Below are 24,914 nucleotides of genomic sequence, written 5' to 3'. Positions count from 1 at the left end.
GCTTTACACTGATTTAAATCCTCTCCTGGAAGCCTAAATTACCTTAAAGTTGATCCAAGGATTCACTTTTTGATTTTATTATCTGCTGGATAGGAGCTTTACTTTTTGTCCCCAGAAAACAGCAGAGTCTCCACAAAGTCACTGCAAACTGACTGTCCCCATAACACTGATAAACACCTACACTATACACACTCACACAGATGGTTTCCATTGTGAATTCATTGGCAGATTGGTATAATGTGTGTTTGAGAGTGTCAGGCTGTGAACAATGACTCTGACTGTGTGTGTGTGGGGGGACAGAGGCAGTATTGTGAGTCCATCCAGTCACACAAAGTAAGGTCAGAGTCATTAGAGGAGTGGGCAGGATGGACGCTCCACTGCCATAAACATTTGGGAACAGCTCATAAATCAGAGTATTCACCATAACAATGCACTTACATCTTTTTAGATAAAGAGCCGTTAATAAAAACTACTTTGTGAAAGTACTCCTTTTCTAGTGTGGCTATAAGCATTTTACCAGAAAGTTTCCAACCCAAAGTTAAGATAAAGACTTATATTACCGTTAGCATATATTAGATGTATTTTAAATGATCTATTCTTTCCTCTCTGAGGGCTGCAGGCCTGCCTCCAAAGATGGAAAACTACTCGAGTATTTCCTTTTGTTGTTTTTATCTTCTCTTATCTTTGGTTCATTTGCAGGAGCCAGCACAGGTGCTGATATCAGGTGCTTTCCAGGTGCTATAGCCACTGTTTGTAGTCCCACTCACTGATTCCTGTCCTTGTATGTTAGAAACGGTGTCTCCTCCACCTCTCAGTACTCTCCACAGACTGTATATAAAGGACGGACATGTGCTTCATGTGGGATGGACTTGACTGCAGACAGATTGGCTAACCGTGCATGCTTTTAGCTGCAAACATAAGGCCTGTGGCCAGAATTGGCCCGCCAAAGAATTCAGTCCAGCCCAATGTATGGCTTTCAAAAATGTGAATGTGCCAGAAATTTTGGTCTTTGAACTGTTTTTATAAGTTTCACAGCTTTTCTCCTGACAGTAACCTCCTTCATGGTCAAATACGCCAAAATAACAAACTAATAGATTTAAATGTTTAAAATTACTGTAATTTTAAACATTTACTGAGCTCAGACATCAGCTGACAAGCAGGATCATTTACTCACAGACTTCTACACAGTCAAACCAGAGGAGTCGCCCCCTGCTGTTATTGTGCGGTATTTTCTGTTGTGTTGCATTCCCGGCCCATGGAAACCATACAACCTTGCAGCTTCAGTCTGCCTTAAGGTTGTGTCTTTTCAGAGCAACACAGAGATGTTTTGGACATAAAGTCCGCTTGCATGTTGTCCACAGCTTTAGTTCACTTCAGAAGGATTTAGGTTAAACATGTGGACCAATGAAGAAGAGCATCTCTAACCAGAGATTTACTGACCCACAGCACAGCATGTGTTAGTTTCTCAGTGAAGGCACTAAAAGTGTGATATGGCCACTGTCCTGTCAGCTGAGACAGTGTGGTCAGCACTGTACTGAGAGACAGACGTTTGATTTTTCCTGTCCTAACTGAATAACTTTGCTGTGTTCATTCAGAAAAATCCTCTGAATAACCACAGAAAGCTCTGAAAGTGCTAAAAGCTGCTGACTCTGGATCGAAGCCAGCAGTGAGAAAATTCCTGTATTTATTATAGAAGCCACACAGGAGACGAGGGAAGTTTTCCCTGGATGGTGTCCAGGCATTAATGCCCTGCAGGGTTGAGGCATCCTGAGGAGGATGTGGGTTTGATTCCTGGTAAAGTGTGGTCACGGGGCTCTCAGTGCTTTCTCTGCACCTGCTTTACAAACATAGGACGGACTTTGGACTTCACAGCACTGATTAACGTCTGACTGCTGGTTAATAAAAAGCTCCGCAGTCACAATATGCAAGGTTCATATCCTCTCTCTGTGCATTAGTCTCTTCTTGCCTGAGGTAACTTGTTTTCTCAGCATTACTTATGTTCTTTTACCTGAAGAATCTGGATAAACTGAGCTTTTAGCCCTCCTTGAGTTAAAAAAAAGTCTGCAGTGGAGCCCCGAAGAATAATGTGTAAATATGTCTCCTTTAAACTGAATCTGGTAGTGTTTATGTATCCCAGCTGTGTTCCTTTCATGGATAATTTCATGGATAACATCACTGAATTGCTCTGCCAGCCTCTCTGAGTCAGCAGTCAGTCCTGCAGCCTGGCCACTTGGATCCAGTCATTATTCTGGACTTTGCCTTGAGAGCCAGAGCAGCCCCAGGCCCAGCCCGGCACTAACTACCGAGCCTGTTAAACCACACAGTCAGACCCACCCAAACCCAAACCCAGAGCCAAACCAGAGCACACCAGAGCCAGGACGCACCAGGCCAAGAGGAAAACGAAAAAGGCACCAAAGCCAAGCACAGGATGAGCGTGTACTCTGCTGCAGGTCTGCAACACTTTTCTGAGCAGGAAGAAGTGTTTGTAGATGATCAGGAAAACCCGGCAACACCTAAGTTCATGATCCAAAAAACTAAACCTTATGAAACAATATGTTTCCACATTTACAGTAAAGCAGTCAGAGGTGAAAGCGAAGTACACTTACCTGATTACTGTACTTCAGCAGCATTTTCAGGTAGTTACTCAAGTATTTATTTTAGTCCCAGCATTAAACACAAACATCTGAATGCGCTCTTGTCTCATTTTTCCAACCAGGCTCATTACTATAGCTTTAAGACACCAAAGGGGAGTTTTTATTTCCCCTCCAAACGTCGTAAGTGACTTGCAGGAGGAACAAAAACACAGAATATGATGTTGTTGGAGCATCCATCACTGCTTTTCATACTGAAGCATTTAGCTTCTGATCATTTTATTGTTACAGCAACAAGGAGCTTCAGTCAGCAGAGTATACAGAGTATTTTTAACACAGGTACATGTGTGCACAGTCTGTACAGCACAACTGCCCACAGTGATTTAGAGGACCTAAAAACAGGCAAACATAACACAAAGATCATTTTTTTAATTAGATTTACAGCAAAAGTGACCTCAGGGAGCCAGAGTAGACAGAGTGCACATCACAGGAAACAACACAAGGATAAAAGAGCTGAAGTCAAAAACTTCAAACATTAAACAGAAGATTCAGTTTCCATCCCCATCTGCTCCAGTCTGCATGACATATATCCTCGGACAAGACCAAAACCCCTAAGCTGCTCGCAATGCATCCACCAGAGTCTGAATGTGTGAAAGAGGCCAAAGTTGTGTAAAGCGCTTTTGAGTGCTCAGAGGAGAAAAGCACTGTATAAGAACCAGTCCCTAAATTCAAAGCAGCTCTGAGTTCAGTTTATTTATGTATTAAAAATAAAATCCTGAGAGCTCCCATAAAAATGAAAAAAGAAACAAACCCAAAAAAACAGAGGAAGACAGCTTCTTCGGATTTTCTGACGGTTAGTTTCTGCATGACTGTTTGCATTTTAATATTTGTTCTGAACTTGCTAAATCTGCCCCGCCCTCTGCATCCTCCATATAATAATACAGAATAACTTCACTGAAGCTAAACATGTTCAAATAAGAACACTGTAAACAGCTTACATTGAATCTGATGCAGTTTAATTCATACTGATTTAGAGTGAGTTATACTGTCATAAAGAAAGGCTGCACACATTTCCTGCCGTGTGTTTGTGGATGCAGATGTTTGACCCTAAATATGCTCACAGGTGTTGTTGAATGAAAGGTTTCTTTAAGATCGTGGTGAGTTTAATGTACGTCAACTTGCATTTGTGGCCTGGAAAATATTTCACCTGTGGCTGTGAACTAGAGTCCCTCTCCTGCTGGAAAACTCAAACTTCTTGTCAGAGTTTTCCCGCTGTGGTGTTTCTGCTCGTCTTGCACAGCTGGATGTTTCGTAGTGTGCTGCATGTTTGGGGTTTTTCTTTCCAGGTCCTCTACAGCTGCGGGAAGCCAACAAACCATGTTATGCAAATTAGAGCTGAAGTGACCTTGAAGGCCGAGACAGACCGTCTGAGCAGCTCAGAGGTCATTTCACAGCCACCAGGGCTGTAGGACAGAGGGCAGAAAACCTGTCATGGGCTACCATGACAAAGTCTGAACAAAAGAATTCAAACCCAAAAACTGCTACAGGGAGCAGATACTCTGATAAAGGATGACGGATACATTAGAGCCTGGGTCGAGTGGAGAAAACAGGAGGGTAACAAGACACACACTGTAAGAAAAAGTCCTAATATAAACTTATTTTACTGTGTATTTTACAGTTTTGTTCTGTTCTTCTAGAATATCATTAAACTTACATAAATAGACTGTGATTTCACATTTCAAATGTAGATTAACATAAAATGACTGTACTGTAATAAAACACAATTTTCTTGTTTTTAAAATGTATTTGTCTGTACATATGCATATTTAGATTGTTAAAATACATTCACAAATGTATCATGATTTCACAAATATTTGTCCGTTATTTGAAAGATTGAACTGTTAAATTCAAATGTAATGCTATGGAAAAATATATGAAACGATTCTTATAAACTTTTTTAACATCAAATAATTATTACTATTATTGCTATTTAGGGCAATCATGGCTCAAGAGTTGGCAGTTCGCCTTGTAATCAGAAGGTTGCCGGTTCGAGCCCCGGCTCGGACACTCTCGGTCGTTGTGTCCTTGGTCAAGACACTTCACCTACCACCTACTGGTGATGGCCAGAGGGGCCGATGGTGCGATATGGCAGCCTCGCCTCTGTCCCAGGGCATGCAATCCATTATTATTTAAACCAGCTGTTAACTGTATATTTCTGTACATTTAAGTATTATTATTCATATTGCCACATTCATCCGGTCTTTAAGTCTAATGTCATTAGCTGTCCCTGGGCCCAAACTCCGCTGCAAGTCACACGATCACTGCGGCATCACTGAGAGTTAAAAAGTGTCTAAATTCTTTCATCTGTAATAAAATGATCAGCGTTGCTGCTTTACCAAGTGTAACAATTAAATTTAACATCCAGGCATCCATGAAAACAGAATTTATGAAATTTAACAGCGTTAGAAGTTAGCAGGGAGTTAGCTCGCTAGCTTCTATCTAAATATAATATACCATGTTCTGACTGAGGGATTTCTGAAAGAAATTAAGACATACAGCTCTGCTGTCACTTCCGACATAAATGAAGACAGGAAAGTAAACAGCAGTGACATAGGTATATAATCAGTGTTGGGAAGGTTACTTTTAAAATGTATTCCATTACAGAATACTGAATACATGCCCCAAAATGTATTCTGTAACGTATTCCGTTACGTTACTCAATGAGAGTAACGTATTCTGAATACTTTGGATTACTTAATATATTATCATGCTGTTTACAACTACGTGAATGTACTATTGCTGTGATTTATTACTGATACTGAAGGTCCGCGGCTCCGAACCGTAGTAAAGGGACCTCTGGCTAATACGGTGGGTTCCGTGTCGGGCTGGTAGCCGAAAACTAGCTTCACTTTGTCGTCTGGGTCAACTTTGCTTGCCAGAGACAGAGAGAGGCGTTGAAAGGCTGCTCCAACGGAACTTATTTTTTCCGGAGGAAAACACGAACACAGTGTACAGTTGAGTCTTAATAGCTTACTTACAAATGGGCTCGTCAGGCACTCTTCTTGGCTGCAGTGGTTATTATTATATTTACATGCTTCCAGCTCCCGTTTTTGCTCCGTGACAGCTCAGACTTTTCCTTTCTCTCCCTCCCTCGCTCACAGACACATAACGTGTATGGCAGTCCATTCTCGCTGCGGCACGGACTACACTGCCCATGATGCTACATTCTTTAGGGCCATGCCTGTAGCATTCTGCCTTTTAGCTTAGCACAACAACAACAACAAAAAAGCGCTCTCTCACCCAGGAAACACGCAGAGAAAGAGCGCGTCACCCTGTAACCATGGCAACCGTAACGCTGCCGCCTGGAACAACATTACGTAGCTGTCAAACAAACCCAAACAGTCCTGACCCGCGACAATATGAAACAGGAAAGTACCGCCGTGTAATCCATTTATTTCAACAAAGTAACTGTATTCTGAATACCACCTTTTTAAACAGTAACTGTAACGGAATACAGTTACTCATATTTTGTATTCTAAATGCGTAACGGCGGTACATGTATTCCGTTACTCCCCAACACTGTATATAATGATGTGCTACATGATCGCTAGCGACACAGCTATGAAAGCATAATATAAACTTGTTGAGATTAAATAGAACAAGATACAAAGCATTAAAACATGTTGAATACACAACAGCCTTATTAAACGCTGAGTACTTTGGGCCCGGAAGCAGGATTCATCACGTCATCACTTAAAGACCGGATGTAAAAGGTTAAATGTAAAAAAAAGAATTAAAAAATTAAAACGTGTTGATCAACAGATGAGCACGGAGAGTACAACTTGTCCTCAGCCTCAGGCTCACCTTCACCTGTACAGTTATGCTCCACTTGCTGCACCATCATCTCCATCCAGCAGACTATTCAGGTACCAGCAATAACAGAGATGGTGAAAATCACCTGGTGTGGAAACAAAAACATGGAGTTTCAGTAAAACCTTCTGTCAGGACACTGCAGCAGCTCTGTGATATCACCAGACTGAGCATCAGCCAATCAGTGTGAGCCACACAGTGCACACAGGTGTTGGGTGAAAACACAGGTACAGTTAAGGCAGGTGTAGTTTACACTTGTGTAATGCATTTGCTTCAAGTTAAAGCCATGGTTTTCAAAATAAAAGTACTGTTAGAGACGTTTATGTGGAGGTCTGATTTAAAAAAGAATTTGCAATTGTTTGTGTGTCAGTGTGTGTGTGTGTATGTGTGGTAGTGTGTTAGTGTGTGTGCTTGTGTGTGTGTGTGTGCTGAAGCTCTGGACCTGGAGTTCTGGAGTTCACCAGAGTCAGAGTGTAATTTTGGCTGCTCTATAATCACAGAGCTCCTGCAGGGCGGCGTGATAACGCACCATAACGCTGCCTCAGTGTCATCCTCCCAGTGTGGGCTCTCATCGCATGTAATTCACCTCTGAGTGTGTGTGAGTGTGTGAGTGTTTTTGTGTGTGGTTCTTTCAGCGCCTGTCCTGAGGTCACATGGGCTGCAGACTTGTCCTCAGACTGATTAAAGGTTTGTTTAAAGGACAGATTCAGTCTCAAAAGTCTCCAGAGTGCAGGAAGGGATGCATCTGAGGAACTGCTACACCCAGGAGTACAAGTACATTATAAGTACTGTAAGCACTGCAGTGTATTTTATCAAAGTATCAGACAGTACTTCATGAAAGATTAAATTTAAAGTGAACAACAGGTTTGTCTGTGGGTGTGCAGATGAAGTACCTCAGGTTTGTACTGCAGTACTCGCAGTAGTGAATGTAGCTGGTGTAGTTTCCCTGCCAGATCCTCAGAGTCGTTCCAGCTGTTCATTCTGCAGAGAGGACGAGGTCTAACTAACCCTGACCCTCCGCTTTCACTGCAGTCAGCACAAAGTGTGTGAACCTCACACACACTCAAACACAAAGACACAGACACACACACATACACTCACACACACAGATACACACACACACACACACATAGATAGCCTCCTCCCTCCATAAAGAAAGTCAGACGCACCGCAGAGTCAGGAATGTGGAGTTTACATGGGCAGCTTTATTTGGCCTGAAGAAAATGTTCCAAAAGCCACATCCCACACACACACAGACACACACAGACACACACACACACACACAATAAAAGCTCCATCTGTTATTAACATTTAATAATTCAGTTCATCGGCGCACAGCAAAAAGATTGTGGGAGGAACTCAGCTGAAAACAAGTCAGTAAAGTTTCATGAAAGACACAAAATAGAGAAAGCCAGCCAACAAACACAGAGGATGGAAAAACAACCATAAAGAGCAAAAAAAGCTCCAACCAGAAACAAAGAAAAGCCTACAAAAAAACAGCAGACAAACAAGGAAACAAGCCTCCACCCACACAGAGACATCATGGCAACCAAACTAAGGAGAAGGGTCCTACCTGAACACTTGCAGACGATGATTGAAGCAATTAAAAACCTTTGTGCCAAACCCTGCAGTTCCTCTAGTGTCCAGGAGAGGCAGCAGTGAGTTCACTCCCATAGACTCCCATGTTAAAACTAATAAACGTGTACAGCTTGATACACAAACTGTTCCGATCTTTATTGGTAACTTTCCCCTTCATAACATTTTCAGAACTCACATTAACACTTAAAGTTTGCATTATTAGGGGCGTGGTGTGATTGAGAGGTGGATGGTGACACAGATCAATGTAGCTGCTAGCTGTTTGCTAGCTTCCCCTGAACTAGACCTCTGGACCGTGTTTGTGCTGTTGGACACATCATGTGACCAATAATTTGGCTGCTGTGAGGTTACTCTACTAGCAGACCGTACAAAGAAGGCGGAGCTCCACTTCAATAGTGAGTGAAATTCTCGGATTTTGATTGGATGTTACATGTTATGTTAGCAGGAAGGTGTATCTGTGTGATGGTCCCACACAGTCTAGGATGCTAGACATACAAAATCCAATACAAAGTAGTCAAACCCAGTGAATGACATCATGATAGTTGTGTCCATCTTTTATATACAGTGCAGGAAAGCACCTGCTCTGCTGGGATTTGGAAAAAAAAATATGAATCCAGCGGATTATTTTGTCTGTATGACATCACCACCTCCTGCTGGATAACTCTAATGCTCGACATATTAATAACAACATTTTCACTCATTTCTGAGGAGTGTTGTGGGCTCTCCACATAACTGAGGTGTCCACATTCTTCTGAAGGTGGAGTTTCCTCTCTCAGAACTTTTGGCAGCGCTAAACGAACATATGCTGCTCGATTTGGAGTGCTTTTTGTGAAGTTGACATTCACTTTGTTTTGGTCTTAGAAACACATTTGATTTGTAGATGTGTACCAGCCAAAGTGACCAAAGAGATTCAAAGAGATGAAAAACATTAAAAAGTCCACAAAAATTACGACAAACTGGTTTAAAAGAGACACCAAAGAAGGAAACTTGATGAAAACAACAGCAAAGAAGTAGAAGGAGGTAAAAAGGAACACTGACATGTTGTTGTTCCACTGATGTCACGGCAACACATGTGGCGTTGACTCACGTTATATTGAGTTCATATCTGAGTGGGCTGCTGTCATCTCACACACACACACACACACACACACACACACACACAGTGATGTAAATCAGGGATGTAGATGACATCACTCAGAATAACAAGCAGGGGAAATTTGGTATCGATCATGTCTTGAAGGATCACACAGATGTGTGAAGTGATGTGTGAGGGCAGGTGGCAAATGTGCAACATCTGCAGACCCTGAGCGACACACCTGCAGCGAGCAGTCGTGAATGTTGTCGCTCTTTAACCCCAGCCCTGCTGAAAGCTCAGTGAGCAGTCAGTCACATCATGTGACTGTCGGTCATGTTCAGCCCCTTCCTGATGAAGGCGGTGGACCTACAGAAACGTGACAGGAACCCATTGCTCTGCTCACAGCGTTCAAACTCAAACACTTCCACCCACGCCAAGCATTTTCTCCCCTCCTTAGAGCTGACCATCCAAACAAAAAACAGCTCTGTCTCTGTGGAAACACCCACAGCTTCCTCTGATGCATTGCAACAGGAGCGCATGGATCCACATCATGACGTCAGTCCACAGTTTGAATTCAAAGTGAAGCCTTTACACTGTGAGACCCTCTGCACTGATGCCTCCACCCGCCCCAACCTCCTGACCCGGAGCTCCACGGTTCATCCAAAAACGACTCAAACAAGAAGAGGAAGCACTGCGTTTGTTTGTAACCTGTGGTTTACACATGTGCACTGAAGTCTGATTGGACACAATGCTATTGTCTCTTAACCACAAACCACCAATCAAGCTCCTCCACCCCCAGCCTAATTTCCCCATCTAAACATTGTCCGATATGGTTGGACGAGAATGAGGAGATGCAGCAACGCTGAGAAACGCCTCCTCCATCATCATCATCATCATCATCAACATCATCATATTCTGGTTCCAGCGGGCTCACACTGTTTTCTGAGGACCTCCTGTTTACAGGAACAGACCACAGACAGAAACCAGATCCTGAAACAGGCATCAACAGGACGCTGCTGGGTCGGGTCAGGAGTCCTTTTTTAATATCTTAGATTATCTTGCTCAGCTTTAAGCAGTGATTTTTTCTACATTACACACTAAAAGTGACATTCACTCACTGATCTTAAACATTTCCCCTGAGCTAAGTTTGTCTTTGTGAAGACCACAGCCTGTAAAGATGGAGGGAAGAAGAAGAAGTCTGAGATGAGAAGACGTGGTCTGAGAGGAGTACAGGAGGCCATCCACACCCACTGTGAGCAACCGTTGCTGAGCAGAACTGGTGGCCTATGAAACCAGCCGTCAGCAGTCCTGAAATTCCATCCCATGCAGTTAAATCCTGACTTACGATCAGAGACCTTCGAATACAGACAAGTAACAACGACAGGTGAAACAAACAATCGTACCACAAGCATCTACCAGCAGTGCTGAAGTCTACCGCTGACTGACAGATGAGGTGGTGGTAGATCCATCTGAGGGTTACCTACTTAAACCCGAGCCTGGAGTGGTGACCAGCTTTTAGCTTCAAAGTCCACAGTTTGAATGGACTGAGTGATTGACTCATCAGCTGTTTTAAAACAGATCACACCGAACTAAAAGGGGAAGGAAGCAATTGAAACAACTCAAGTTCTCAAGTGAATAAACCTCATCCAAGGAGGTCATCAATCACGCCAAATCTGCGTCTCTGAGGCTGGGATGGGAACAATTGGGAACAGATCAGAAGGAAGACGTGATGATGTCTGCAGATCGTGCTGCTCTTTGAAAGACTTCCTGTTGAAGAACTTCCAGGATGGAGATTTCAGTGTGGTTACTGTGGTTTTCTGTAGCAACAGTACACACCTGCATTTTTACAAACTCACAGCTGCACTCTTATTACTCAGGAACAATCGTCTTGATACATGCTCAGTCATACAGGTGACTTCTTCAGTTTCAGCTGACTGCAGGGTTCCAACCTTATAAACAGTACATTTGCATAATGACTGAAACTAGCACCACTGATGAACAATGAGGTCAGTTTCCATCTCTGAATCAAGGAGGGGGCCTAAGGGTACATCTTTCGCCATCTTATAATGCTGTGATTGCAGCCATTCCCCAACTCTCTGTGACTGGTACTCATGGACATTGATCAGTGGGCTTTGATTAGTGGTCATGATAATTTGGATATTAATGACCATAAACTAGCCTCACAGCCCATTTATTGTGAGTCGTGCTAGTTTCAGTGCAATGTTTATAAGGTTGGGGAAACCTGCAGTCAGCTGAAACTGAAGAAGTGATTGACGATGGAACGTTTCTCCCACTTAAAGTCCAGATGACCAGAATAAACTTTGTTGGTGACTCAGCACTTTTTTGGTGTGGAGTTCATTTCAGGTTTTGGCTAAAAAAAACAAAAGGCCACAAAAACATTGTTTCCATAAACTTTTCCTAATTTCTTTTTCTTCTTCTGAGGAAACTGAATTCGCTGTTTTTTATGACCTGCTGAAAACTTAAAAATGAACCAACAAACTGCTGCTCAGCTCATAATCACGTTCATGCAGGACAACAAGAACACCACCAACCTGTGACTCTTTAAATCTTTTACTCACAGTAAATCATCACTCAGGGTGGTGATGGTGCCCTCTGCAGGCAAACTGAGGTTTTACATCCAGCAGCACTTTTAAAATTGTCCAGTAATCATACGTCATCACTGTTTGTTTTAAAACATATTTACATTTCCCAGAATATTAAAGGAGTACAAAACTATAAAGAAGAATTTACTCAAAATATAAAAAACACACATTTGATTTCACTCAAATGTCTTACAAACTCAGAAGGTATGACACTGAGACACACTAAACTGGTTTAAAGTAACTCCGTTCACTTCATACATGCAGCAAAACACTGAGTTTCACCTGCTGAGAATGACAGTTGCCCCAAAATTTTAAGGGTAAACATGAAGTTTTGGCTCTTCTGAGCGCTGCAGCTCAAACCTGTAATCACCTCTGTTACCATCACAGGCCTGACTCGTGTTATCTACACCCAAAGATGTCGTTCATCTCACTGATTCATTGTTTAATATAAGATACACAAATACAAATGTAAACAGCATGATAGAAAATCTTCATCACCTCATCGCGATGAGAGCAGATCAGAACAGAAGCTTCAACAAGTTTTGGCGTTTTGAAAGTCTGAGAGTCATAGTGAGGTTGGAGGTGTTTCTCACAGCAGGAGGCCCCACAGACCCTGGTGGCTTTAAGTTTCCTCCCACTGCAAACATCACAGGCCACATCTTCAGGTCGAGCAGCGTGGAGCTCAGCTCCTCCACTAAAACTGCTAGTCCAAGCACCCCCACAGGCTAGGTAGTAGCGGTCAACCATACAGCCTCCATTGGAACATAAAGGCCCCCCAAAAACAAAACCAATAGGAAATCCTACTAACTCATCCCGGGACCCCTCAAGAGATCAGTCGCTGCCTGCAAGAAGAAAAATCCTTCCTGAAAAATCCTTCCAGAATGGAAGAGTTAATAACACAGAACAATCCATTCATATCAATAATATCAGTGATGATAATGTAATTAGTACATTTATATAAATCCAGTCAGTGATTAGAATATTAACAGAAAGGAAAATTACTCATGTCCAATTCAATCTCAGGCAAAATCAAGATACTACAGTTACGTCTAATGAGTTAATGAATTGAGACCATGGTTCAATAACAGAGGCAGACCCTCTTTGCACGGACAGGAGCTCAATTAGGAGATTCAACCAATCATTAATGCTAAAGGACTGTTTATTTTTCTAATTAATAGGTATTATTTTCTCAGCAATGGCTAGTTTGGCGAGTGTGGGTTTAGCTTTTTTGGTTGGATGACCGAGGTTTTGTCAGTAAACACAAATGAGGAGATAATGGGACTCATTATGGGATGTGTTTGAGTAATTTCACACCAAAAATGCTGAACAGGTGAGCAGATCCATAGTGCAAGAAATATGTGTGGTTTTTTGAGAACATTGAGTGCAAATATCAGAATCAGAGAAGCCCATTTTATCCGTCCTGTGATACGAGTTCTGTGCAGGATTTCAACTGAAAGGGGTGTACATTTGTTTTTTGTGATTACATTTGTATATTTACAAATCTGTGTCCAAAAATCAGATTCTGAGGACAGCTGAAAGTCTTTTTGGAGATGGGTAAACAGATACCGTAAAATTAATCTATTCAGTTTGGAGAGTTTTTTGGTTGAATTACTTTCCAAAGAGCAGCAAAAAGAGCTGCGAAAAGGAAGGACAAGCTGACTTTGTCAAAGGCTTTTTCTACAATCACACTTGTGTGGGCTGTGGAGGCAGAAGAGAAAGGTTCAGCAAGTGGAGACCACAGACTGCTGCCCTCTCCTGGCTCGTTCTTCTTTTAACAGATAAGATGATGATTTTCTAAGTTTGTGCTTGTTGAGTCTCTACTAAAAACTTTGCTCCTTTGCCACCTGACAGCCAATTAAGTCCTTTCTCGCTGGGTTCACCCAAAAACAGCTATACTAGTTTTGTTTTAATTATAACATGCTGAGGTCAGCCTGATGACATCAGTGTTCATGTTTCATTTGTGTTGATATCAGCACACTATGGAAATCTAGTGTTGTATATAAATCATTATGTTGTACTGAAAAAGTGTTTTAAACCAGGGATGTACCCCAAGGACTAACACACTGCTGGGAAGTTGAGAGATGATTCAGTAGAAACTAAAGAGTTTACTTAATCACTGATTACATGCTAACCTGTGTATTTTATTATCTGTACACATATGACAGGAGCACATTGGCTGAAATCTTTGGCTCCTACAAGCTGTAAAAACACATTTAAAAAAAAAATAAAAAAAAATAAGGTGTGCTGTTCAGCTCTCTCCATGCCCTTTCATATGATATATTACTCAATGTGGTTTCTTGGAAGTTTTTTCAAGGTGAACTTTGAAACAATGGTCAAATGCTTAGCCAACCTAATCAAAAATGAAATCAGCTCCAGCTCTTACTAGTGTCTGCAATCACACATGATGTGATAATAACCGCAGAAACCAGACTGCTAACAAACAGAGCCGACTACATCCTGCCTCCCTTCAGGGAGAAACTGAAGAGCCATTTAAATCGTGTGGTTTTGTTTTTGTATGTGTGAATCCTGAATGTGTTCATCGATGTCAGCTGGCACAAGGGTGAGGCAGGAGCATCAGACAGGTCTGAGATTTATCCTGCATGCTTTCAGACTCTGCTGACGACATTAAGGTGCAATATTTCTGAGAATAACCTAACATCAAAGTTAAAGAAAAACCAAAGTAAATAGGAATAAACAGAAATAAGAAAACAGGAACCTGTAATCACTGATTTGGTTCATGCAGATAGAAACATTCAGACATTTCAGTTCTGGTCCAATAAACACACAGCGGGTGATAAACTTAAGAAACAACAGATTTATTAAACAGGATGAAGAGCAGAGGAGACGCCTTGCCTCACTCCTGACAGTCACTAAAATCTCAGAAACACTGACATTACTGTTTTATTACAACACCCGTTTCTGCTTCTTATTAAAGGCTCATTCCAGTTTATTTCAGCCTGCTGCACCTCTCACAACGACGGGAAATCAGCCGCTCAGAGGTAACATGAGGGAGGTAAAGCTGGTCCCAGCTCCACACAAACGGGGGTGAGCAGGATTGACTTCTCACTCATCATTTTTCTTCCATGAAACTCTTTCAAATGAAATTTTGTTTGCATGTACATGATACAGAGAAATGCTCATTGATTTTAAAGAGGACCTGCTCTGCTCTTCCTCACTTCCTGTCGTGCATCACTTCCTGTTCCAGAGCAGAGTTTCATGTTAAATGTAAGTTTCTGATAATGTGCTGATCGAATCACTTAGTTCATCTTAGTTTTTTCTACTTATGGCTCTGTATGTCACAGAGAGGGGACAGCCAATCAGATTAAAGTTGGCTTAAAGTGGGGGAAGCTAAAAAAAAAAAAAAAAAAAAAAAGAAGACCAAAACAAAAGATTATCTAATAATATTAAGACACTTCTTAGCAGCGAGGTCAAAAGAGAAGCATGGATTAAAGGTTTGTGGTGTGAACTAAGCCTACACAGTAAAAGAAATACCCTACAAAATAATAAGTTCATCCCAAAATAATTCAGATGACCAAGGCCTGAGATTTTAATGGAAAACAACATGCCTCAGAGTTTCCACCACAAGCTGGCCTTAAACCAGAGAAAACTTTAACATCTGTAAAGCTGCAGAAAAATTAGTTCACAGGTCGATCCTTCGTTTTTCCGTTGACCTGCTTTAATCTAATTCAATCACTGACAGGATTGCTGTGGTTCCCTTTGACACTCCCAATCATCAGTCTAAAAATACTTCAGCCTTTTTTTTCTTTAATCCTTTTACAGAGCATTAAAGTGACTGCTGGGCATTTTTGGTCATATGCAAAATAAAACAGGGTACGAGCTCCATAACGATGAGAAAAAAATATTATGCTTTCTAAACATAAGTCCTAACAGGAAGCAGGTATAATGAAAAATAAGAGGACCAAGAGTAGATCCTTGAGGGACATCACAGAGCTCAGGAGCTGCACTGAGGCCTAGTTTGTGATGGTTTTTTTATGAACTGTCAGGGATGCAAAGAATAGGTCCCCTTTAAAATATACAAGCCTCAACCACAAACCTGCGTTACATTTACAAAAAAAAAAAAAAAAAAAAAAAAAAAAAAAAAACACCCACACAAAAACAAAAAAAAAAACACACAAAAAAAAAACCCCACACACAACAACAACCCAGAAATACTGCAGGCATCAGAACTTCAGATGTGTCTGAAAACGCTGAAATACAGCTGACGTTATGAGCAGCCACAACATTAAAGCCTCTGCAAGACACCGAACATCTCACTGTGATCCAACGGGTCCTGGTGTTCAGGTGGACGCTTCTGACACGGACCACTCGACAAAGAATCACAGTAAGCCAAGCATGGCACGCCCGGTGGCAGCAGTCTCCCACAACAACACAAACTGCTCAGCAGCATCTAAGAGAATAACAAAGAGCCCAAACTGGGTTTAAAGAGGTTAAAGCAGAACACAGGAGCCCCCACCTGTGAAGAAGGTTCAGGGTAGGAACAGCAGGTTTTAATTTTGTGGCTCACCCACTTTTTTGGGTCGAGAGTAGAGAAAAAAAAAAAAAAAAGTTTGGCATTCATTGGTCGGTGTGGCACTGAGTGTACATGGTTATGGAAAACGGGTTCACCGCACGCTCTGAGACATGTGTAGAGGCGTAAGCATCTCCTCAAAGATGGCACCCTTCACGTTGGAGCCCCGCAGGTTCGCCTCCTGAAGGTCGCAGCCGGACAGGTCACAGTTCTGCAGGAACAAGAGAGAAAATGAACCTGCAAGCATCACGGACATGAACAGCCCGTGCATTTGTGGAGCTCGTTGAGGTTTTTATGCGTTTGGGTCTTCACCTCCTCCTGAAGATTTCTTAAGTTGAATAAATGGAGCCAATTAAATTATATTAGTCATGCTGTGTGGGTTCTCTCCAGGGACTCCGGCTTCCTCCCACAGTCCAAAGGTGTGCAGTTAGTGGGGTTAGGTTAACTGGTGATTATAAATTGCCCATAGATGTCAATGGTTGTCTGTCTCTCTGTGTTAGACTGGCGACCTGTCCAGGGCATACCCCGCCTGGCATGCCCTGGACAGAGATCAGAAGAGAATGGAAGTGATCGTGTTTGACTCAAGCTGTGTCATCAGCTTTTTAATGTTACAGGTCAGATTAAAGCACATCTTCAGCATTTGAACCGAGCACGAGTCCATGGCTCAGTCAGTCTTCCCGCACAGGAAATACATCTGATTAAGCTTGGCACAGGCACTTGCACAGTGTGATGCGTTTAGGAAGCGAGACATTTATCAAGCATGTGAACAGGACACACAGGTCAGATCTGTTTTGAACTCCAGCCTCACGTGTGAGTGTGTATGTGCATGTCTGTACGGACCTCGAGGTCAGTCCCAGCCAGAGTTGCCCCCCGCAGGTTACAGTTCTTCAATTTGGCATTCTTCAGCGTGGCGACTCTCAGGTTGATGCCCGTCATCTGACTTCCCTCCATGTCCACGCCCTTCAGGTTGGCCCCTGACCCAACACACACACACAAATATATCTCTCTCGCTCTCCACGACAACCAGTGTCGGTGCGTTTATCTAAAGATAGTTTGTGATTGGCTACTTCACCCTCCAGGTTGGCCTTGACTCCTGCAGGATCCTCAAAGTTGCAGCCTCGCAACGACGCTCCTTCAGCGTTGGTGCACAACATCTTCACGCCCTGCAGGTTGGCGCCCTACACACACACACACACACACACACACACGAGAGTCTGAGACAGAGGAATCACAGCCAGATACAGCAGACACCTGTTCCACCTGCCGATCTGAACCTGAACCCAGGATGCACTCGGGGTGATCAGAAACAAGTGTCAAAGTCAAAGTGCTGCAGGTCATTCAGACTGTGACAGATGATCACTCAGATGCTCAGTCACCAGGTTCAATCATCAGATTGTGAAAATTAAACTGATCTGGGTTTAGTTTCTAACAGACCTGTGGAGATCTGCTGGGCTGTTGAAACTATGAGGGCTCAGAGTTATTGTACACGACGATTAGGTGATTGTGGGCGGCGACTTACGTCAAGGCAGGCCGCGGACAGGTCGGCTCGCTCCAGGTTGGCCCCGCTCAGGTTAGCGTGGGTCAGGTTGGTTCCTCTCAGGTTGGCCATCTTAAAGTTGATGTAACGCAGGTCCAGACGAGACAGGTCGGCACCGGTGAAGTTCAGACCCTGAAACAAAACCACAGAGCGCCCACTGTTACCCAAGTTACATGTGGTGTCTTCAAATACCTGACTGAGCCAAGATAATCAGAGCACAGGTGATCACGCCCCCTCACCTGTCAGGTAGCTGCTGTGGGTAACCAGCAGGTAGGGAGTGTTAACTCGACTGAACACAGGAAAAGGCAGGATGGCCAATTGAAAGAGGGACTGTTTGGTTCCCAGGGGTTAATTTCAGCTAATGCTGTTGTTACCATGACAACCAGGTACACAGACACACAGTGCTCACCTGACAGCGCAGCTCGGACTTTGTGGTCGTGGCCAACAGGAACCTGATGAACTCTTTCCGGGTCAAAGGTGAGTGATCGTCAGGAGGCTGAGAGGACTGAACACAAAATATCAATCACAGCAGAGCACACACACACACACACACACACACACACACACACCCCACCCCCTACCTTTATGAGGGCCTCCAGCTGTTCGGCGAGCTGCTCGATCCCAAAGAAGCGAGCTTCTTCCAGCACACCTGCACAGGTAAGAACATGGTTAGCAGGCTGTCTCTGTGGCCTGAGTGGGCGCTGTGAATGTATGTGGCGTACCGAGGGGGTTGATCCCCTCATTGATGATGAGCTGTCCATGCCGCAGGTAGTTCAGGATGGGCTCAAAGTAGTCCGGGCTGCGGTCGATCAGGTACGCGCCCTGACGGTCACGCTTGTTTGCCCACACGTCTGAAACGTGCACATTATTAAAGCACGCTGCACATGCACCACCTCCTGCTGACGTGAAGCTGTGCTCACCTTTCTCTCTGAACATGTGGGCCAGCATACTCTCCGGCTCCTTACTGACTAACGTGCTCCTGAGCAAGCAAACACACACGACAAATATTAACAATGATCTTTAACCCTCCATGTCAAGGAGGTTCAGCTTCACAAAAACAAAATCATGAAATTTGTAATAAAACTCAGGACAAGCTGATCAGCAGCCTCTGATCACCATCAGCAGCCTTCAGGTGAGGGACAGAATAATCTGGATATTCTGCGTTGCTGGGGGACAACAGCGGCCCCAGCATGTCACTCTGCACATTGCAGCACCTCCAACTCTGACCTTTGTTTTGACTTTGACAGCTGAGCGTCATTAAAGACTGATCATTAAGGTCATCACGAAAAGAAAAACCACCGATTTAAATCACAGTGTAAAACCTGCTGTGGCGACGGTCACGCTTACCTCGTCGTCGTAAAGCAGCGCCCACCGACGTTGAGAGTCAGCCAATCAGTGTGAGTCTGATCCTTATCAGGGCCTCTCGGGTCATCCTGCGGATCTGCATAGGTGAGTGCACAGGTAGCATTAGTACAATAAACATGAGTCCAATCAGCTCTTTTACCAGCAGACATCAACATTAAAAACAGGAAGTCTGCACAAAAGGTGGGTGGGGCTTCCGTGTCAGATTAGGGACATCATTTGGATGCCAGAGTAGAAAAGAAAAGAACCCCAAAACAAAACAAGTTCAGAGCATGTGCAGGAACTTCTGCACACTGAGCTGAGAGTCAAAAAAAAAAAAAAAAAAAACCCCAGCAGCACACCTCTGACCCCTCTGCTGTAGGTCATCACACTCACCTTCAAATGAGTCTCCCTCAGAAACGTAGAGCACGTCATCGTCTCTGCACACACAAACAGAAAACACAGTGAGGGTGGGGCTGTCTCCAAAAAAGTAAATAAATTTAAAAAACAAAAACGTCAGCCATATACTTGCATATTAAAATAAACAGAAAAATAAGGTTTAAATAAAAGTGTAGAATCATAAAAATGATCTAAAATTACAAAGTAATTATATCTATGTGCCCGGTTTTTATTGTCACTTTTTGCCCTCCACAGGAACATTTCACCTGCTCACAGGTGGAAACACCTTGAACGCCTCTGCAGTACCGTGGATTCACTGTTACACCTGGACACGCCCCTCACCTGATCAGCGCGATGTCGTCGATGAGGCCGCCGTTCCCGTTGTACACGTTGGAGGCTCGAATGCCCAGCTTGGAGCCGGCCACACACAGCAGGTCCTCCAGGGATCCGTACACGGCCACCACCTGCGCGCGGGCGGACAAAACGCACCGTTACCGTTTCCGCCCGCGCGGGTGCCCGCCGGGAGCGTGCTGGAGCAGGAACAGGCCATTTTTGTCCTCGCCAGCACACCGATTCCCGCCTCACCGTTATAGCTTACCTTTCCGTTCGTGCACGTGCCGTTAACGAACAGCGTGACTCTCCTCATAGCGGACAGCTTCAGCCGGACCGGCCTCTCCCGCTTCTGCCCGGAAAAGGCGCTCCTTCGGCCACAGCAACAAGCGCTCTCCCCTTCCTCTTCCACAATCCGCTCAGACACCCAGCGAGCCAATCAGCGGGCTAGACTGGAGACTAACAGCCAATTAGTGAACAGGGGCGGGGCCCGCCAGCTTCCGTAAAGAATCACGGACTGAGGGACCATTATTAAAATAAATATTTTATCTTAAAGAAAAAGAAAAAAAAAAAAAAAAAATCACATGAAATATAGGAAAAGGAAAAATATCCAACTATCAAAAATATTAAAAAATTGAAGTGAACATATTTAGAATAAAATAGAAAAAAGTGAAGCAAATAACGGAACATGAAAAAGCAAAACAATTAGAAATGTATCAAATGATTAAAATAAAAGCAATGCAGACATACAATTTCAAAATTAAAGCAGAGGGGGTGGGAAACCCAACCCCCCCCCAAAAAAAACAAAAAACCAAACCACCAGACACTTTGCTGGTACTGGTTTGGACTTCTGTGCAACTTTAATTCTTCAGCATGCTGCTGGAAACTGGTTGACATCAACATGACATCGTGACACAGCTGCAGATGTGTCAGCTGCCTCCATGCCAACAGTAAAAATGTGACTGGAGCCTGTCTGAGTGCAGCTAACTCCCCGTCATGTTTGAGATGTGAGCTCAGTGAAATCAGAAGATGGGTCACTGAGGCCAAAGAGGGATGGATGTTGTCAACCACAACACTCAGGTAGGCTGCGAGGCCACCCCCCCGAACGCAGTACTTTCAAGTGTCACGTTAAAGTTTTGAAAGGGTCAATTTGAAGCACACCAGCTCTTTAAAGTTGTACATGTAATATTACTGAGTGGAGGTTTCCATTATAACTGTCAATAAATCAGAGGCTGTGTGAATAAAGACAGACATGCCTGATTTTTTTATTTTTTTATTTAAAAAACGCTTTATTAAAAATAATCCATACGGAGCTGCTGACAGACTGCAGTCAGAGCAATCAGCTAGTTTAAATAAACCAGAAACACCATAGTCCTGTTACAGTCTGATTCTCACCCACTGGGCTTCATAACATCGTGAGCAGGTTCAGCTTGAGGTCGCATTGCAGATCATTTGATCAGAGTGAGGCAAGACGCAGTGTCAGTGTTCACATTGTCTGGTAAATACAGTTTAAACTCCTCCAGGATTCAGTTTAAAAAAAAAAAAAAAAAAAAAAAACCCCCCAACAATTTTGCACCATCAGCTCCGTTTCTAATTGCCGCTGCCATGCCTGTGGCACTCTGCTCTCTGTACGTCGCCATAGTTGAGGATGCGTCTGCCGGCGTGCATGATGAACAGCTGCTGTGTGAAGTACACCTTCAGCACACCTTTGAGAAGGATGTAGGCACTGCCACCCTGTGGGGCAGAGACCAGTAAACCAGTCAGTACCACCGGCTTCTCAGCCAACCAATAACCTCAAAGCTATGTTACAGAGCACATCACATTCTCCAATCAGAGATCAGAGTACATTTACCAGCAAGGCACGCTGCAGGTGAGAGGTCACAGATGGGAACAGTAGCCGCCCAGTTAGAACAGCAATGGAGGGAAACATGAGTGCGCCGCAAAGCATCCTGGAGGTCAGGAACTGACGCTTCCCTCTGGGCTCATCCACAGGAATCGGGGGCAGGTACCACCGGTTATCTGTGGGGGAGGGGCAGACTCTCCTTTAAACAACAAGATCTGACATTAGAGCAATTCCTCATGATAGCGAGCAGGGACAAAAACGGTAACACTGACGTTGCAGCGACAGATGTCTAAACTAGGACAGGAACAACAGCACAGTACCCCCTCTGACGGCCTGCAGTACTGCACCTGCTCTTTACAGCAAACCTTAACGGATTTTATAAGGTCATTTTTGTGCCACGTTTGCTACCACGGGAGCAAACATGGCACAACTTTTCAGTTTTATTTATAAGCAGTGAATGACAAGGACATTTTATACCATAAAGAATATAAATTCATGAGTTAAATAGACACCTGAAAGAATATAAAAGGTCTTAAAACATTTAACTAAGTGAAACTGCTCATGCATCTGCACTGCGACATATTCTGGGTGTGTGTGTACCTGGTGGCAGCTTTGGTTCGTAGCAGCATTTCTGCCACAGCTTCATGACGCAGTCATTCCAGCGGACGGTCTTCCCGAGAATGAGCAGTACGGGGATGGCGGGGAGGCCGGAGAGCAGGAGCACAGGGCTGGCTCCCTGCATTGCTGTCATACCATTTGCCCGTCCCATAACCTGCAGAACATGAGGTGGTGAGGACGCCGCCAATGTGAGGCTCTTACAAGACATTCCCTCTGTACCTGCACGACCGTCACGGCGCCGTAGCTCAGAGCTGTCCAGTACGCCGTCCCAACCAGCAACCCAAGGGTCCCGTATGGACCGATGGCCGTCAACGTTCTGTCCACCACTCGCAGAGAGTCCACCAGTGGGCCTGAGGAGCGACGAGAACCCACGATCAACGTTAACCCACTACGTGTCCTCCACTGACAGGACACGCCACCCTTCCTACACCTGTTGAACACCATGTGTTCAGTTTCTCCCTTTGCCTGAATGGGCAGTAGAGAGCTCCACCCCACCTCTGAGGACCTATGATAGGACCCTCAGTAAGCTGACACTCACCCATCTGCGGGAAGATGACAGAGTACGCCACCTCACACAGCTGACATCTGATTGGCTGCTGGCTCACCCTCAGTCTCGTGTCCAGCCAGTACTGCAAGCAGATCAGGTGCACCCACTTAGTGCTTCCTCTGCACCTGCAGGGACTCAGCCACTCAGCACTGGGGTCATCCCACTCTGTGGCGAAACACACCCAGCAGTGCCTGAAATGAGACATGCATGAACCTCAGCTTCAAGTTCGCTCATGAAACAGTTAAAAGGTGTTAAAACACAATGCCTCACTGCAGCTGCACGGCTTATACACAAGACGGCAGTGTAGCCCATAAATTACCCAGAGTCACCACACACACGAAAGAGTTTAGCCTGAAAATGAGCCGAGCAGCAGCATAAATATAAATTAGAAAAAGTTAAAATTTCACAAAAATGTCTTCATAACTATTCTAGAGGAAAATAAAAATATATTAAAATTTAGAATTAAATCAGCACCTTAATAATTTCAACGACCTGAAAGATTCAGTTACTCAAACATCTGCATACACATAAAATAAGTGAAAAGTTTATTTTAACTTCTTTCAGCTTTGTGGAATTAAAATAAAGTTCATCCTGAGGATAAATCTTACTTTTCAGATGGCTGCAGAGCCATGATGTTACCAGGCAGATTCTGAACCACAGCAGGCTGCTACTCTCAGTCTGGAGAGTTAAAGGTGACATCATTAAACAGATCAGGGAAAATTAAGGAACCCAAAACAAAAACAAAAACAAAAACAAAAACAAAAAAAAACAAAAAAAAAACACCACACCTCAATTTAAAGAAAAGGCTGCGATTGTCAAAAGATTTAAACTTCAGCATCATTTTAATGACGCAGGAGAGAAACAGACAATTCTACAGAAACACTCAAACCTGCTAACATTCATTTAACCTGCATCTAATTGAAATTGGTTGGAATAAACTTCTTTAACCTGTTAAACAGTTTAAAACATCAGGGGAAAAAGGTGAAGACCCTTAATGTAAAAGAATTAAAATAAAGAAAAGTGGAGGGAGGAGGCAGCGTAACATAAACCTTTAACATTTCCAAAGACAAACCATCAATGAAGCAGCACAGATTGAAAACCTGCTCTAATCAAGAACTCTGATCAGGCAAACTCCAATCAGAGTTCAAAACCCACACACACAAAAAAGCATATCCATCTATCCATCCATCTATATTAAACGTGCCAGTGAGGTGGTAGCGAGTACATTAGAAAATAAAATGCAATAAAACCAAAAAGAGAACCGACACGGAGAATGCACGCTCAAAATAATGCCTGATGTTTAAAAAAAGTGACAGCAGTGAACCTTCAAAATAAAACTAGCCGTCCGGACATTTATATTAGCAGGTGAGATAAAAGCTCATGATTTAACGCGGATTTTCATTAATTGAGCCCCTTAGCCTCGGACTGCGGCTAAGCTAACAGCAGGATGTGGGTCAACGAGTGCCCAGATTTCTGACAGGGATCCGAACCAGCAACCCTTGGAGGTCCGTCGGAGCATCACACCTGTGCTCAATCACATTTCCACTGTCTGAGCACTCATTCAGCCAGCAGTACCACCGCCACACTCCTCCCCCTCCTCACTCTCCAAAACTCGTTTTAAAGCAGTTTTCTAAATTCAAACTTTACTTTGTAAACAGAGATCGGGGGGGTGAGTTACGACTATATCACACCGGAAGCAGCCGTCACACGTTTGTTTCATTAAACCTGAACTCTCTAGGAACATAAAGACACTTAAGAGTTTTTATCATTAAGCTAACAGCACATTAGCTACTAACCTAGACATCGCGCTCGAACAAGACAGCACCTCTACCAAGCTTACCTGTTAAAACAGCGCGTACCACTGCTGTAAACCCACCACTCACCTGTGAAATGCTTACCGCTCCCACCTGCTCGAGCCTAGTCTCAGCTGTGTTTTTATCACTCCCCAGGCCCCGTAGACCCGCCCACTTTGGCTTTTTTCTAGCTTTCTGATTGGCTGGATCCCGTGACACTGGTAATGCGTTGAGGGTACCCGG

At 43.7% G+C, this 24,914-nt stretch overlaps 2 protein-coding genes and 1 long non-coding RNA gene across 6 annotated transcripts; all 3 read right to left on the bottom strand.

The window, feature by feature from the left end:
• Positions 1-2,826: 2,826 nt before the first annotated feature.
• LOC102077923 (uncharacterized) lies at positions 2,827-8,336 on the bottom strand. Of its 2 annotated transcripts, XR_003220802.1 has the most exons (4): positions 7,355-8,336; positions 6,456-6,549; positions 3,799-3,948; positions 2,827-3,232 (listed from the first exon to the last, which is right to left on the bottom strand). It is a non-coding gene; the product is annotated as an uncharacterized LOC102077923 (long non-coding RNA). The 2 variants fall into 2 exon arrangements; XR_266944.4 differs by lacking the exon at positions 2,827-3,232 and having other exon boundaries at positions 3,601-3,948.
• A 6,194-nt stretch (positions 8,337-14,530) lies between these two features.
• Positions 14,531-20,328, bottom strand: LOC100691938 (BTB/POZ domain-containing protein KCTD9). Of its 2 annotated transcripts, XM_019361454.2 has the most exons (12): positions 20,139-20,324; positions 19,883-20,004; positions 19,538-19,581; positions 19,148-19,241; positions 18,721-18,779; positions 18,523-18,651; positions 18,382-18,449; positions 18,210-18,305; positions 17,783-17,932; positions 17,336-17,441; positions 17,104-17,237; positions 14,531-16,474 (listed from the first exon to the last, which is right to left on the bottom strand). In XM_019361454.2, exons 1-12 carry the CDS (start codon positions 20,184-20,186, stop codon positions 16,358-16,360), a joined length of 1,167 nt encoding a protein of 388 aa, XP_019216999.1. In that variant the 5' UTR covers positions 20,187-20,324; the 3' UTR covers positions 14,531-16,357. The 2 variants fall into 2 exon arrangements, with proteins under 2 accessions (XP_019216999.1, XP_025764674.1); XM_025908889.1 differs by having other exon boundaries at positions 18,523-18,779; positions 20,139-20,328.
• Positions 20,329-21,132: 804 nt separating this feature from the next.
• Positions 21,133-24,852, bottom strand: LOC100707568 (E3 ubiquitin-protein ligase MARCH5). Of its 2 annotated transcripts, none has more exons than XM_003453609.5 (7): positions 24,762-24,852; positions 23,487-23,556; positions 22,870-23,069; positions 22,551-22,681; positions 22,314-22,485; positions 21,723-21,889; positions 21,133-21,604 (listed from the first exon to the last, which is right to left on the bottom strand). In XM_003453609.5, the coding sequence occupies exons 2-7, from the start codon at positions 23,507-23,509 to the stop codon at positions 21,461-21,463; spliced, it is 837 nt and encodes a 278-aa protein (XP_003453657.1). In that variant the 5' UTR covers positions 23,510-23,556; positions 24,762-24,852; the 3' UTR covers positions 21,133-21,460. The 2 variants fall into 2 exon arrangements, with proteins under 2 accessions (XP_003453657.1, XP_019216998.1); XM_019361453.2 differs by lacking the exon at positions 24,762-24,852 and adding an exon at positions 24,719-24,743.
• Positions 24,853-24,914: the final 62 nt, after the last annotated feature.

Source organism: Oreochromis niloticus, linkage group LG7 (genome assembly GCF_001858045.2).
Source record: "Oreochromis niloticus isolate F11D_XX linkage group LG7, O_niloticus_UMD_NMBU, whole genome shotgun sequence".
Lineage (NCBI taxonomy): Eukaryota > Metazoa > Chordata > Actinopteri > Cichliformes > Cichlidae > Oreochromis > Oreochromis niloticus.
This window is presented reverse-complemented; position numbering and strand designations above follow the sequence as displayed.

Excerpts from the sequence above, each read along its gene's own strand:
- LOC100691938 (XM_025908889.1), bottom strand. The coding sequence starts at position 20,186 with ATGAGGAGAGTCACGCTGTTCGTTAACGGCACGTGCACGAACGGAAAG. Across the intron at positions 20,005-20,138 it reads GCACGTGCACGAACGGAAAG|GTGGTGGCCGTGTACGGATC; the intron begins GTAAGCTATAAC and ends GCCCGCGCGCAG. Across the intron at positions 16,475-17,103 it reads TGGCTGGGACTGACCTCGAG|AACTGTGACCTGTCCGGCTG; the intron begins GTCCGTACAGAC and ends TTGTTCCTGCAG.
- LOC100707568 (XM_003453609.5), bottom strand. The coding sequence starts at position 23,509 with ATGGCTCTGCAGCCATCTGAAAA. Across the intron at positions 22,682-22,869 it reads TGTCATCTTCCCGCAGATGG|GCCCACTGGTGGACTCTCTG; the intron begins GTGAGTGTCAGC and ends GTCGCTCCTCAG. Across the intron at positions 21,890-22,313 it reads CGAACCAAAGCTGCCACCAG|ATAACCGGTGGTACCTGCCC; the intron begins GTACACACACAC and ends CCTCCCCCACAG.